The 16,661-nt window shown below is 34.4% G+C and overlaps 1 protein-coding gene across 2 annotated transcripts in view; it reads left to right on the forward strand.

Annotated features, from left to right (window-relative positions):
• ASCC3 (activating signal cointegrator 1 complex subunit 3) overlaps positions 1-16,661 on the forward strand; it is a 324,079-nt gene that overhangs the window by 47,456 nt on the left and 259,962 nt on the right. For both annotated transcript variants that reach the window (XM_043890243.1, XM_043890244.1), the window contains exon 5: positions 15,436-15,556. In XM_043890243.1, coding sequence (XP_043746178.1) covers positions 15,436-15,556 — 121 coding nt within the window. The remainder of the gene's footprint in view (positions 1-15,435; positions 15,557-16,661) is intronic.

Below are 16,661 nucleotides of genomic sequence, written 5' to 3' on the forward strand. Positions count from 1 at the left end.
TCAGAATATTCATTCCTACTTTTACTTTATAAGGGATAAAATTTTTATGAGGAAAATTCATGTTCTACTTTTAGCTGAATGTAAAAATTAGGAAAGGTCGAGACAGTTGAAGTGTTTTACCTGCTGTAACAGGTCTCTTAAGTTTTATAGTCTATATTGGGAAAGCACTAGCTATAAATATATATATAATCATGGTTGAATGTTGCTTTTATCTTCTTTATGGCTCAAATTGTTAGAACAATGGGCTGAATATGACATGATAAAATAGATAAATACAAGTTCATATACTTGTAACAAGGAACACTGTTAATTTTAGATAGGAAGGTCTAGTTCAGCAGCAGCATTTGAATAGACTAAATTCGGTAGGAGTTAGCTATGGGAACTGTGAATTCAAGTGTTTAAGAGAGAATGGGCTTTAGGGCAGACACATGTATGAATCCTAGCTCTCCTGCTGATAACTGACTTTGGCCAAGTCACTTCTCCAAGGGGCAGTTTTCATAATTGTTATGTGGAGAAAGTGATAGGCTTACCATATAGGTTGCTGTGAAGCTAGGGTGTAAAGCACTTGAAACACTTATAATAGTGCCTAGCAGATGCTAAGTGTTGCATATGTATTATTTTTGTAAGCAGTCTTATGTAGCTAGCTAACAATACAATTTTAATATTAAAAAAGTACAATCTTATACATGGGTAATGACAGTTAGCTCTTTTTTGTGCTCTTCAGGCCGCACCTGGCCACCATACTTTTTTTTAAGGGAGTTACAGTCCTACAAAAGGCATAGAGAAGAGAGTGATGAGGTCAGTGAAGGAAGTAGAATTAATGTTTTGTAATGAACACTTGAAAAACCTCTAACTGGTTATTCTTTTCTAGAGAAAGCTATGGTGGGATAGGAGGATGGGCATAATATTTGAAGATCTGTATGTGGAAGAAGGATGGCCCAAAATTTTAACTAGGACTCTGGGTGGAAGGTACATGAAGACAGATCTCAGCTCAGGCAAACATTTTCTGAATCCTTTAAATATAAGGTGCTCTTTTGGCAAATAATGAGATCTTTTATTGGAAAGATAGACATGTGTGCTCAATGATTAGTTTGTTGAAATTTGTGGAGGGTTGACTTTTAAGATACCTTTCATCCCCAAGAGTTCTCAAGGTCTTGTGCCATCTTGTTGTAGATATGGAGGAAAAGATGTTATTAATATATTAAGCTCACAATGAGGACTTAAAAATACTTACTTGCTTCCAATTTGTGGCAATAACAGATTTCAGACTATTTTGCTCTTAGTTGGAATGATTGTTCAGAGAGTAAGACATTTTGCCAGATTCCACGCATTTAGTTTTATTCTTCTCTGTTTGGTACTGTTCATTCAGTCATTCACTCATTCATTCATTCTCTACTGTGTGTCAAGTACTCTTTGGTTTGGGGAGACAAAAAGGAAAGGTAAGGTAACAGAGTTCAATCACCCCATTCCCATTATCTTGCTTTCTTAAGTCTCTTCCTCTGGGAACTTTCACACATATATTTAAAAGAAGAATGGGCAAGAAAATTATATTTGATATAATGAATGTTGTTATGACTGATTTGGAAGAGCATATGGATTTCCTAAATATATATTGAGAAATAACTGTAATGTATTGATATGGGAAAGAAATAAATATATTAATAGAATAAATAATACATTTCTGTGCTTTCAAAGTATTTGAGGTGAATAAAAAGCATTCTGAATAATGTTTTAGTTGTCAGTTTATAAGCATAAATAAGTATGGCTATTAAATTTAGAAATTGCTGTAAGCATTTATTTAAATATTTAAAATTTAATATTTGTTCAACTTTATATATATACGCATAATATGCATCCACTCATACATGCATATGATGGCTATAAATTTGTTTTCACGAAGGCATTTAAAAATCAGCATAATTTCTTTTTAATAATCTAGTACACTATAAATTTGCCATGTGTGTGCAATTGTAAAGTAAACTTTTAAATATGCAATGATACTTAACTTTAACCTTAACTTATACATCTAATTAATTATAGTGTGTGAGGAATAAATAGATTTACATTCCAAGTAGTTTTAATTAAGTTGTAAGTGACCTTGGTTTTTAGCTTTGTTAAGTTGTTGTGTTAGATTAAGTACCTGTAAATAATGAGTAAGTTTTTCTGAAAATGTAATTTATCTAATTCTCTGCAATGCAGCAACAATTTGCATAGCACATTTTTCTTGAGAGAAAAATAAATGTTAAATAAATACTGTCCTAATTTTCATGGTCATTTTCTTTTGTTGTTTAAGACTTCATTTTGGAATGTATGAATATTTAATAATTTTTTCTGCCACAAATCAAACTAAGAATAGTTTACAGTATTATAAATAACATGCTCTGCTTTATATAATTATTCTGATACTGAGTTCCACATGGACTGTTAATTCAAAACTTTTCAGAATTACTCAGCATTTTCTTTTATCATACTTTATTATTCTTTGTTTTCAGTATGCACATCTTTTTCATTTCATGTATAAATCTAACTAAAGTTGCTTATTGTCTCAAAGGAAGACATTCCCTAAATGAGTATCTTTTTTCTCTGGATAGCACATTTTCTGTAGTGCATGGTGTTTGCTGTTTATTACATACAGTAGAGGTGTAGGTACAACTCTTAAGTTTTAAAATTTTGTAACTAAAAATGGAAATACATGGGTTTGCCTTAGCTTGATTTATGAAAATCAGACTGCCTCCTGTTTGTCCTGGGGCTTTATTGGATAGTCACATGATACTCCAGTTCTCCTACTGTGCTTGGAATGCCAACCTGAGCAGATAATTTGTAAATTACCCTGCTTTAATATTAATGTGTTAGTTGCTCAGTCATGTCTGACTCCTTGTGACCCCATGGACTGTAGCCTGCCAGGCTTCTCTGTCCATGGAATTCTCCAGGCAAGGATACTGAAGTGGGTTGCCATTCCATCTCCAGGGGATCGCCCTGACCCAGGGATCAACTCCAGGTCTCCTGCATTGCAGGTGGATTCTTTACCATCTGAGCCACTAGGGAAGCCCATTTTAATACTAATGCCTAAGGTTATTCTGACTTCATAAAGTAAATTTCTGGAGGTTTCTTTATTTTTTAAAAGGTTTCTTAAAGAAAGTAATTATTTCTTTCATGAAAATTTGACACTAGTATGCTAATAAACTTTCTCACCTGGTGTCTTTTGTAGTTAGCAATTCACATTTTCCAGTTGTTGGTTTATTCAGATTTTCTGTTTCTTCTTAAATTGTTTGACAATTGTGTTTGTCTATGAAATTAGCCATTTCATTAGCCACATATTCAAGCTTTTTGCTCTAAAGTTATTCGTAAATGTCGTCTTATTAAAAAAAAATTTTTTACACCAACTTTTAGTTATGTTGCCCCAGTACCTAATTTTTGATACAAGAGTGTTTGCTTTCAAAGAACCATGTTTTAATTTTGCTGGTCTTTATTTTTTCTCACATATGTTTTGGCTTTTGTTCATATAGCGGGTATCCGTTTTAAACAATAAGACATCTGGTAGTTTCCCATCTTTAGATACAAAGGGGTTGGGACAAGCCTGATGTCCTTCAAGTTACACCCAGTTATAATGGATATAATTGTTTCACAGTGGAAATGGGTTTCTTCTTTGAAATGTTTAATCTGTTTATAACTACTTGTTTTTAAATGCTATTGATAACAATCATGATAGCATTTCAAATACTCTAAAAGTATAAAATGACATCGAGGACATTTATTGTTATCTGCAAAATAAAATAGATCCCAATGAGAATATTAAAAGATATGTATATTTTATGACCTGGTAACTAATGTGGTTTGAAAATGACCTCATATTGATCATTAATTCCCTCTTTTCATTACTCATTTTCTTCACAAAGATTTGTTAAGCATCTTTTTTTTTTAATATGTAAGGCATTTTACTAGGTAGTTTTTATTTAAACCACAAGTGTATGGTCCTTTAACTTTACAAATATTTATCAGCAGTAGGAGAATCACCTTGATTGATAGAGCTTTAAAATTTGTTTTTCCTTGAATCAGTTATCATCATTTTTTAAATTAATAAACTTTTTAAATAGCAGCATTGTTTACAGAAAAATTGAGCAAGAAGGATAGAATGTTTCAATATAGCTTCTTTTGTTCTGTTTCATAAATCCTTTTAATAGAAAACAACTGCTTTATTATCTCCTGGAACTTTAGTGCTTACTTGAAAGGCTTTATCACATTGTTCCATATTACCTTTTTCTGAGTAAACTTAAGTTCCTGTGTTGATTTTGTTGACTGTCATTTTTACTGTAAGATTTGTTCCTATGTTTTACAATTTTAATTCTTATGCTGATGTTGATTTGTAGGGTCTTCCCTCCACATTCCCCCTCCTCCCCATCTTAGATTGCTGTAGAAGGTGTGGTAGAAGGTATAGAAGGTGTAGAAGTCTCATCTTGGTGATAGTTCTTTTCAGGCCCTTCTCATGATCAGGGGAGCCCCGTGCCCATGCTCTGGCTTCACCTAAGTCACCTGGCTCTACTTCCCACGTTGTTTGCAGCATTTTTCATCTTGATTGTCTCACAGGAGCCAGGCTCCTGGCCTTGCTGTCCAAAACTGGAGCTCAGCTTGTCACTTTTACCCTACTCAGTGCTTTACTTTTTTTGCTTGATTTATGGTCCAGGGCAATATTTTTCTTCTTTTTAAGTTTGAGGTATCTTTTAGGTTTTTCTCTTTTTCTGTCTTGCCAGAGAAGGTGCATTCAAGTGTGAATTTTGTGCCATACCTTCTTTTTCATCTTAATTGCTAATACTTATTATCAGAAGGCAGCCTCCTTCCAGTGTTAAGCATAAAAGGGAGTTTTTTTCAAGATAATTTTAGGAAGAAATTTAAATGTAAAATATATTATATTTTTTAAAAAAGAGTAATGGCTGTGATTATCCTTTAAGATCATCATTATTTTTTATTGTGACAAACTGTTTAAGGGTTTTTTTATTTATAAACATTCTACAATTTGAAAATAGTAGACTAAATTCAATATATGGAAAGTCAGTTGTCCTGTCAGAATCCGTGACCAATAAACACTTTTTCAGCTGTTCTTTCTACTTAGGGTTAAAATGGAAATCTTAAGTTTGCTCAAGACAGTGGAAAATTAATCATGATGGTTTTGTTGTTTTAATAAGAATAACTAATACTTGTAGCCTTTACAAGTATTTTGATAATTTTAACAAAAAGATCCCAGGAACTCATTGTTACTTACTTTATTATTTTTGTTGTTGTTTAGTGGCTAAGTCGCTAAGTTGTGTCTGACTGTTTGCAACCCCACGGACTGTAACCCACCAGGCTGCTCTGTTCATGGGATTTCCCAGGCAGGAATACCGGAGTGGGTTGCCGTTTCCTTCTGCAGGGACATTATAATTTAGCCTTATTTTGTCATTTTGAAAGAATTGATTGATTGATTTCCTTGTGGCTGTGCTGTGTCTTCGTTGCCGTGGGGCCTTTCTCTCGTTGCTGGGAGCGGGGGCAGCTCTTCGTTGCAGCGCGCGGGCTTCTCCTGTTGCAGAGGACAGGCTCTAGGCTGTGTGGCTTCAGTAGCTGTGGCATGTGGGCTCTGGAGCACAAGCGCTATAGCTGCGGTACATGAGCTTAGCTGCTTCTAGGCATGTGGGGTCTTCCTGGACCAGGGATCGAACCTGCGTCTCTTGCATTGGCAGATAGATTCTTGACCGCTGAGCCACCAAGGAAGCCCTATTTTGGTACTTTTAACCCTGTGTCTTGTTTGTGTGGGTGCTTGGTTCTCATAACTTTATTGCTTATGCATTTTGTATACTAACTAATACCCAGCAAAAGTGATGTGTTCTATAATATTTCTGGGGACTCAATTTCTGTGTAGAGAGTTTAGTGTCTTACAAATCCTCCAGATAGAAAGTTCCCTTAAAAAATGCTGTGATTTTCCTTGTCTCTGCCAATAAGAAAAGAGGCTGAACATTATTCCCTGTGTATTGCCATGAAACATAATAAATAAGTCTCATACCAACATTAAATGTATATTTGAGGAGTTACAGGTATTGCTTTCTGTGAAAATGTTAAATTGCTTTTGATACACAATTAAATAAGCTTACTTCGAGAGTAATACTTTATTCACTTGCTCCATTTTGTAAATCTAGCCATTTAAATGCTCAAACAAATTTTTAATTTCTGTTTGCGAGCTGCTGTTCCTTTCTCTAACTAGCTTAGTTCAAAGTGCCATGATGGCTCTTCTGTTAATGCGTAATATATAATGTACTTTCCACACTTTCTGCATCTCTATACCTCTCCAGTTAGATACCAGGATAATGGGTTTACTTATTAACTCAAATGATTAAATTGCTAAACATTTATTGCTATTCAAACTGATAATTATAATATTGTTAGAGGTACTGAAATAGTTTTTCAGTGGTCAGATTTTTTAGAAAATGCTGTGTTAGCCTGATTCCTATGTGGTTACATTGTACTTGATTTAAAAAAAAAAAAAGGTTTTTCGTTTGAAAAATAAGATTTGGTAGAGGAAAAAAGTTTATTCCTTGGTCCTTGTACTATTAGTTATCAGCTGATTTATCAACATGATAAGGGATTTTTTGGTTTATATAATTTCTTGTGTTCATTCCAAATAATGGCAATTTGTAAAAACCTATTTTATTTATTAAGTTGGTAATGTTTTGTATCCTTAGTGGACAAAAAGTTAAAAAGCAGTTGTTAAACCAGAATCTGGTTTGTATTATCTAAAAATAAAACTTCATCTGATTAAGTAATATATGTTTATTATTGTAGAAAATTTGGAAAAGGCAAAAATGAAAAATGTGCAATTTAGTGATATTCTTTCAGCCTTTCTCTGAATAGGACTTGCTTGTATATTTTTATGGATGAGATACTTTGTGTAAAAAACAGAATTTAATGAAATAAAAAATAAAGACAGTTGTCAAAAGCAAACTAGATATCCTTCAGTAGGGAAATAGATGCATAAACTGTGGTATATCCATATGATGGAATAGTATTCAGTGATTAAAGAAATGAGCCTGCAAGCCATGAAAAACACTTAAGAACCTTAAATGATTATTTCTAAGTGAAAGAAGTCAATCAGAAAAGGGTGTGCACTGTATGATTCCAGCTATGTGACATCCTGGAAAAGGCAAAACCCTGGAGACAGTCAAAAGATAAGTGGTTACCAGGGTTTGGGGACAAAGAACAAAGGGATGAATTGGTGGAGCGCAGGGGGTTTTTAGGGCAGTGAACTCTTCTGTTATGATACTATAATGATGGGTACATGTAGGCATCATACATTTGCCAAAACTTGAAGAATATACAACACAAAAAGTAAATAAACTCTAATGTAAAACTATGAGCTTTAAAGAAAATCAGATTTGGTAGTCATTGTGATACAACTAGACAGATAAATTTTGCTGTATAAAAATATTCTATCTAGATCTCAGCAGAGTGTTTTATAATAGAACCAATATATCTTCCAGCCCAGTGCTGTCTTTTTGCGATGACTGAAGTATTCTGTTTGCTCTTTAATGCAGTAGCCACTAACCTCATCACTAGCCTTGTCTCTTGACATGTAGTTAATGTGACAGGAGAATTTAAAAGGATGCTGTTTTGAAGAGTATTTAACTTTATTATTGATATTAAAATTCTTTCTAGTCAGAGCAGTGTCATTGAATATACCTCAGTATCAGTGTTATTGACTCTTCATTTAGCACTTTGTGATGTTTTGAGGTTCTGGTCCTATGTTCAGTTTAATTCAGTACTTTATCTTGAGAACAGTGGAAGGCAATTGAAAATTTGTTGTCAAGGAGTGGACAGAAGGCAGTGACGATTGATCAGACCTACATTTCATAAAATTGTCATTGTTCTGTGCTTGTGTCATTTGGATAGATGTGCAAAAACCATTTAGGAAGCCCTTTGAGTGGTACAGGCAATAATGAGGAGTTTCAGACAGGCAAGGAGAAAGGCTTGAAATCTGTTTAGTAACAGAGAACTTGAGAGTGGATTGGATGACAGGAGTAGAGTTGGGTGTGATGGGGTAAAGAGGCGGTAAGGGTGCATTTTAGCTTTTGACTTGTGTAACTGGAAGGATGGCGGTGCCATTCATGGAAATAAAAACAAGTGTAAAACAGTGAAGTATGTGGAAAACAGAGATAGTTTTGGGCATATGTGGAATTGTGGGAGGATTTAAGACTTCCACATGAAGTTCAGCATAGAGATCTGGGAAGGATGTGTAAATTTATGAGTTATCAGTATATGCGTGGTAATGGGAGTTGAAGGCTTGTATGCAAGCAGTTAAGGAAAGAACAAGGAGTGGAATTAAGAGAAAGCCTGGGATTAAACCTTAAGGAGCTCCAATGTGTAATAGTTAAAGTGAACCTGAAGAGAAGATAGGAATGTAACAGAGTGATAGGATACATATCAAAAGAATGGTGTGTCAAGGATATCAAAGGAATAGTGTGTTTTAAGAAGGACAAAGAATGACATATGGAGGAAGATCAAGGAAGATGGACCCAGAATAATATTCATTGTCTTTGTCAAATCTATGAATGAGGATCCTTTGAACAGAATGGATAATAATAGATAAGAGATCTGCAGTTGAAAACATTTGCATAGATATATCTTATTTTTACTTTCCTTTTCTTGTTCTACTCTTTTTTTGTGTGTTTAAAAATGTATAGATTAAAATTGAACTCAGCCTTCTAAATATGATTAAATTATCAGTCTGCCAACACAGGAGACACAAGAGATGGGAGTCCAATCCCTGTGTCAGGAAATCCCCTAGAGTAGGAAATGCAACCCGCTCCAGTATTCTTGCCTGGGAACTTCCATGGACAGAGGAGCCTGGTGGGCTAATTTCTTTAAAGAAAATAAAAAATTACAAGTACAAAAAAATATGATTCAATTAATGTAGTATCCTTTGAGATGCTAAATGGGGTTTTTGAGATACAACTTTGCAATTACTACAGTAAATTTTCCCCTAGCCTTCATTGCATTTTTTAAAATCCATATTGAGTCAGTAAATAACCAACCTCCCCGGCTACAGTCCATGAGGTTGCAAAGAGTTGGACACCACTGAGCAAGTAACACACACACACACGCACACACACACACTCACTGTCCTTTCTGGATTTTTCTTAGGAATTTATTTGTGGGATAATATTTCTTCATCTTGTACAGTACACAGGAGCTTTTTCTATTTGAATTTTTAGTGTTGATTTTACATGTGGGTTCTATAATTGTGGGGTTTTATATTTACCTCTATTACTTTTCCTTTGATCTGGCAGATTATATCAGACTATTCAGAAAATTTCAAAATTTTTATTCTGTCATGAACCATATTAATACTTGAAGTAAATTTGATTTAATATGTCTTCTAGTTTATATATCGTAAAATTTGAACAGGACAAAGCCATGGTCAATCTTTTTTTTTTAATTCTCTTTTTTTTTATATTAAACTTTTAAATTTTGTATTGGCATATAGCCAGTTAACAGTGTTGTGATATTTTCAGGTGGCCAGCGAAGGGACTCAGTCATACCTGTACATGTATCCATTCTCCCCCAACCCCCTCCCGTCCAGGCTTTCACAGAACGTTGGGCAGAGGTTCCGTGTGCTGTGCCGTGGGTTCTTGTTGGTTATCTGTTTTCTAAGATTGATTGATGTATTTAATTTTGGGGCTGTGGTGCTTTGTTGTTTTGCAAGGGCTTTCTTTAGCTGGCCATGCCTTCTCTTGTCGCGGAGCTCGGGCTGAGTGTGGGCTCAGTCGTTGCGGCTCCCAGGCTGCAGAGCACTGGCTCCATAGCTGTGGTGCCAAGGCTTTGTGGCTCTGAGGCAAGTGGGATCTTCTTGGACCGGGGATCAAACCCATGTCCCTTGCATTGCAAGGCAGATTCTTATGCACTGGACCACCAGGGAAGCCAGGTTATCCATTTTGAATATAGCAGTATGTACCTGTCTATCACCATGGCCAATTTTTGAAGAACAACTTTTAGAGGGTAGCCTCCGTATTGTGGTTAATTCCATAATCCACTTAACTGTATTGTTGTACCTCATTCACATGAATATATTATGCCTAATGTGCATCACTAGCTGTTTTTCAGAATGCCCATTGACTGTTTGATAGGGAGAATCAGTTCAGTTCAGTCACTCAGTCTTGTCCAGCTCTTTGCAACCCCACGGACTGCAGCACTCCAGGCTTCCCTGTTCTTCACTAACTCCCGGAAGTTGCTCAAACTCATGTCCACCGCGTCAGTGATCCATCCAAGCATCTCATCTTCTGTTATCCCCTTCTCCTCCTGCCTTCAGTCTTTCCCAGCATCAGAATCTTTTCCAATGAGTCATTTCTTCACTGGGAGAAGGAAGACTGATTGGTCTTTATTTTGAAAGTGATTTTTTTGGAACTTCAGATAGACTTATTTTTGACTTTTAATGAATTCCTTAATATTGACTAGATGGAAACAGTGTAACTGACAAACCTTTTAAAAACCTGGGTTTTATTTGCTTTAAAGCTTGTTTTAGTGATTAAATACTTAGTCTAACACTTTTTGACTAACCTGAGAAATTGGATTCAAACAGGACATTACCATGACCAGACCCTTTTACTTGGCAATAATGTTTTGCATGAAAATCTTTGAGTAAACCCATAATACAAGTATGTTTATCATGTTTATTCTGGGATTTCACAAACCCTCAGCATATCTCTGCATACCCCAGCTCTTGAACAGATTTATAGTTCTTATTTAGCCCCATGATAACTTTTTTTCTTACCAGTTTTCCTAAGATTTGTAGTATAATTTTCCATGGTATATTATTTAAAGGTTTTCATTACTCTATATTTTGCTTTTATGATAATATAATGTTTGTGATTTATTTGATACTGTGTTGGGATATAGCATCCACTATAGCTTTGTTCCTGTTGGAATAAAAATGATGTAAGTCAGAATACAGTGGAAAGTGGGGATTGCCTTTCCTGAGAGATTCACAAACTACATTCGTCTGTTAAAAGTGTAAGAAACAAAGAAGTAATGCTGCTTTAAATTTAGTCCGTACATGTTCTGAGATTTTTTTTTTTTTGGCTTTTCAGGAATGTAGTCTATTGGTTAATTTTTCTTATTGTTTCCATTATTTTAGTCTAATGAGGAGGTACTTTAATTTGCTCATCTAATTTAATAAAAAAGGAATTATAATAACAGTGAAATCTCTGAGCACCTTTATCTGTTGATAAATTATTTAATAGATAATGTTGGCTTTAGCAGAATCTACCAGGAATAGGATATTACCTGTCTGTTCCTATAAATCTCATATCCTTAACTTATAGCCAGAGTACTAAAACTTGTCTTTTTTTTGTTTGAGAGCTGTATTTTTTTTTTTAAACTCTGTAGTTGATGCCTTCTTCTCTACCCATAGCTAACTTTTCCTGCCCACCCCTCCTTTTTTTTTTTTTCAATTTGATAGCTTCTGGAACTTGTTTGCAGTGATCCAGACAGCTGTACCTTTATAAACAGCTAGTCTCTGTGCCAGATTAGTTTGTAGTGCAAATCTTTTTCTTTTTTTTGGAGTGCAAATCTTGAATGAGAACTGCACCTGCTCTCAGTGTAGATGAAAATGGCAAATGTTAGGAAAAGCAGAATTTGGGATTGCTCTAAATCTGATGGCAGCTGATCTCAGAATTCTGCTGGGGATTCTTCATCGTGGGTTAGGGAAGTCCTGCTATTCAGAGCAAAACAGCTTTCTTGTCTCTTTTGCTAGATCACAGATGTGTTATTTTTAAGAAATATTAATAACATGTTCTTTGTGCTGTGATTTTGTACCTGAGATATTTTGTCTAGAAGTTATCTTCCAGTTACACTGGTGGTTTCCTAAAATTATGTTGGACTAAAAATTTCTGAATCTAATTTTTCATATGTCAACATTATATTTCAAATTAAATAACCTTGAGTAGCTGGGAATATATGTCAGGGTAACTGCTCCAGTAAATCATATCCTTATAGGGAAATGGTCTCAATTTAAGAATTAACACAGTCTTTGAAAGTTGATAGGACATAAAGACCTTCCATGGTGTATGTAGAGAGCATTTCCTGATACAGTTTGTTTGGAGTGTCAGGGGAAATTAACTGTGTAGGTATGTGTCACATTTATGTTTTTTGAATTTCTTGTTTTTTAATATCACCCTTACCTTAAGCATGAGGCTTGCTTGTGTCTAACAGCCATTCAAAACCTACTTAAAATGCTTATCAGAAAATTTATATTTAATCTTTATCTTTAATATTTCCAACCCTAAGCAGTTTATTGGTTACTTTTAGTATTATAAGTCATTTTGGTTCATAGTTTTAAAAAATAGCTTCATTGATAAATAGTACACATACCATACAGTTCACTCACTTAAAGTATATAAATCAGTAATTTTTAGTATATTCATAGGTAAGTACAACCATCACCATGGTCATTGTTAAAATATTTATGAAACTTCAAAAAGGAATCCGGAACCTTTAGCTACTTTTTCTGTACTTCCTCCTGACCCCACCCCCTTGCCCCAACCCCTAAGCCCTGAACAACCACCAGCTTACTTTCTGTCTCTAGAGATTTCCCTATTTAAGACATCATATTAATGGAATCACAATATGTGACCTTTTGTGACTAACTTATTATACTTAGCAAAGTGTTTTGAAGGTTCATCCATATTGTATACGACTTCATTCCTTTTTATGCCTTAGTATTTTCTGTTGTGTGAGTATACTGCTTTTTGTTTATCCATACATGAGTTGATGGCCATTTGGGTTGTTTCTACCTTTTGGCTATGTTAATAGCGCTATTTGTGTGCAAGTTTTTGTTTGGATATGTTTTAAATTCTTTTGGGTATATACCTAGGGATGGAAATGCGGAGTCATATTGTAATTCTGTGTTTAACTTACTGAGAAACCAGAAAACTGTTTTTCACAATGGTTACACAACTTTGTATTCTTACAAAGTATGAGAATTCTAGTTTTCTCTACATCCTTCCCAACGCATTATTTTCCATTAAAAAATTCTTCTTTCCAGTGGGTCTTCTTTGTATTTCTTTAGTGACTAATGATGTTGAGTATCTTTTCATGTGCTTATTGGTCGTTTATTGATTTTCCTTGGATAAATCAGATCCTTGGTTCATTTTCTCATTGGTTTCCTTTTTATTAGTAGTAAGAACTTTCACAGATATATGATTGGTAAATATTTTATCCCGTCCTGTGAGTTGTCTTATTCACTTTCTTGATGGTATCCTTGAAGCAGATGTTTCTTATGTTGATGAAGTTCAGATTATCTGTGTTTTCTTGTGTTACTTATGCTTTTGGTGTCATATATAAGAATCCCTTACCAAATCTGAACCCATTAAGATTTACTTGAATAAAGAGTTCATAAGTTTGTTTGTTAAATGTAGATCACTGTTTCATTTCAGTTTAATTTTCGTGTGTGGTATAAGGGTCCAACTTCAATTTATTTCATATGGGGCTAGCCAGTTGTCCCATCATTTGTTGAAAAGACCGATCTTTCCTCACTGAATGGTCTTGGTGTGCTTTTTGAAAACTTCACTTATTTATTAGTTCTAATACTATTTTTTTATGTTCTTCAGTATTTTCCACATAGAGAAAAGTTTAGTATTTTCTATTTTCCAACTATTTCTACAAATAGAAATAGTTATACCTTTTCATTTTCAATCTGGATGCTTTCTGCTTCTTTTTCTTGCCTAATTGCCCCGACTTGAACCTCCAGTACAATGTTCAGTAGAGTCACAAATGCACACCCTTTTGTCTTGTTTCCATTCTTAGTGGGAAAGTAATTCAGTGTTTCACCATTAAGTATGACGTTAACTGTGGGATTTTTATAGATGCCCTTTATCAGGTTATGGAAGTTCCTTTCTAGTCTTAGCTCATTCATTGTTTTTATCACAAAAGGATGTTGGATTTTATCAAATGGTTTTTCTGCATCTGTTGAACTAACCATATGATTTTTGCTTTTTATTCTGTTGCAATGATGTAATATAGATATGATTTTCTTACATTGAACTAACCTGATATTCCTGAAATAAATCTCACATTGTCATGGTATATAAATTTTTAATAAATTGCTGGATTTGATCTGGGTTGCTTGTATTTCCCTGAGGCTTTTGTGTCCATATTGCTAAGAAATACTCATCTATAGTTTTCTTTTGATGTATTTGTCTGGTTGTGGGGTCAGAGTAGTACTGACCTCATAAAATGATTTGTGAAATATCCTTTCCTCTTCTGTTATTTGGAAGTGTTTGTGAGGAATTGGTATTAACTTTTTAAATGCTTTGTAGAATTCACCATTGACGCTATCTGGATCTGGATTTTTCTTTGTGGGTAGTTTCTGATTACTAATTCAGTTTTCACTTGTTTTAGATTTCTTCAGATTGTCTTGAGTTAGTTTTGGTAGTCTGTGTCTTTCTAAGAAGTTGTCCATTTCTTCTAGTTCCACCTACAAGGCTTATTATTGTTATTTGCGTGTTGGTTTAGTGGCCAGCTGGATTATTTCAGTGCAGACATTTCTTTCTCACTCCACAGTGTTGTTTCTGGTGGTGTTCCTTGTGGAGACACATCTGTGAGTTTACCTGAAGTCACTTTGGGACAAAGATAGTGTTAGCTGAACCCTTTTTCCCACTTCCCCTGACCCCACTCAGCCATTAATCTTTACTAATTACCAGCTGACCATTCTATTGTTTGCAAAAATGCCCTGGGCCTTAAATTATTCCATGCACTAATCCAATAAATTTGTGACCCCTTTGAAGGAATAATTCCAAAGGTTATTGTTGATATTTATTCTCACCCCAAGAGGGTCCTTCCAGTTGTGTCTTTCTCAGTTCTCTTCTACAGCTTAGTTGTTGAATCTGTGAATCTTCTAATTGTGGTTTACCACAACTCTGCTGTTTTTGAGATAGCTCTTTGGATTCAACTTCATGGCCTTGGTTATCCCAAGAGAAACCAATTGTAAAAGACTTTTGGCCTGTGATTTAGGGTTTTATATATGAATCATAGTTATTTTAACAATTGGATCATGCTCTTTAATTATATAGGGCTTCTCTGGTGGTGGTAAAGATCCACCTTCGATGCAGGAGACCGGGGTTTGATCCTTGGGTTGAGAAGATCCCCTGGAGAAGGAAATGGAAACCCACTCCAATATTCTTGCCTGGGAAATCCCATATAATTGCAGATAGCCTTATAAAGCTGAAAATATGAGGAGTTTTTTTTTTTCTTTCCTAAGTTGTTATTTTTTTACAATTCTTTTCTAAATATTTTTTAGGTTCTTCTGTGTTAGTGTAACTTCATTGCTCTGTTGAATAGATGGTAATAACTTGAAAACATTAATTTTGAAAACATTAATTTTGAGGTAACAGTTTGTTTTGATTTTCCTCTTCTTATAAGCTGTTTGAGCTGCTGGGACCTGATGGACTTGAACTTATTGAGAAACTCCTCCAGAACAGAATTACAATTGTGGACAGATTTCTTAATTCTTCAAATGATCATAAGTTGCAGGCTCTTCAAGGTAAGAAAGTAATCAGTGGTAATTTTACTTTAAAGGAAAAACTCATTGTTTAGCAATTTTTTAATACAATTATACTTTAAATTTTCTTTGGTTGTTATTTAACTTACTGATAACATTCTTTTAAGTAGATTTTAGACATGGCAGATTATGAAACAAGTATCAATGCCCTAAATAAGGTTTTATGTCAGAGAGTCTATCTATGTTTAAGTATGGCGGAAGATTTGGATAGACAAAAAAAGAATTAAAGCAACTACATATAATGCTTAGGGTCAAATAGAGTTACAATTTATAACCACATTCTTTATTTTGAAAATTTCAGACCTTAGTAATGGTGCAAGGATAGAATAATAACTCTTCATGTAGATTCACCAGTCATTAACATTTTGCTTCCATACCCACCCTTTATCTTTCTCACACACTCACACACAAACACACATGTGCAGGTGTATGCATACATGGACACACACACGTACACAGTTAAAATTTTTGCTAAACAATAGGAGGTTGCACACATCATAATATTTTAGATATAAAATCTTCAATATACAAAGTCTCCTACTTAACCTGTAGTACAGTTATCACAGCCAGCAAGCTGAACATTTATATAGTCACGTATTACATATATCTGAAGACCCCCAGAAGAATTAAAGTTGTCAAGGAAGCTAAAATTATTTAAAAAAAAAAAAAACCTGACTTACTATGAGACAACTGATGCTAAACTCAGGTTTTAGGTGGTAAGTATTGATAGGAAAACTGTTTCTTGCCTTTACCCAAATTTCTTTGCCAGCCTTGTAAATAGTTTGGAAGTTTTACAAAGTGCATGAGCATAAAAAATTAGATACCCCTCTTCAGAGCAGTCAACACTTACCCTTTGTTTAAGTAAGTGATATCACTTTTTTCTTACATTTATGAGTGTGGCAGTGAAAGGAAATTCCAAAACCAGCCTTGACTTAAATCCAAAATTTCATAAGGATTTTTTTATCCTACACTTTGATTACTGGTAGTTGTCTTGGAGTTATTTTGAGATTTCTAGAAACTTTGAAGGTTGGAATTTAGCCACTTTGTCTTTCTAAAAGTGTTTTGGTTCTTTAAGTATATTGAGTAC

The sequence above is a fragment of the Cervus elaphus genome, chromosome 28, assembly GCF_910594005.1.
Source record: "Cervus elaphus chromosome 28, mCerEla1.1, whole genome shotgun sequence".
NCBI classification, from domain to species: domain Eukaryota; kingdom Metazoa; phylum Chordata; class Mammalia; order Artiodactyla; family Cervidae; genus Cervus; species Cervus elaphus.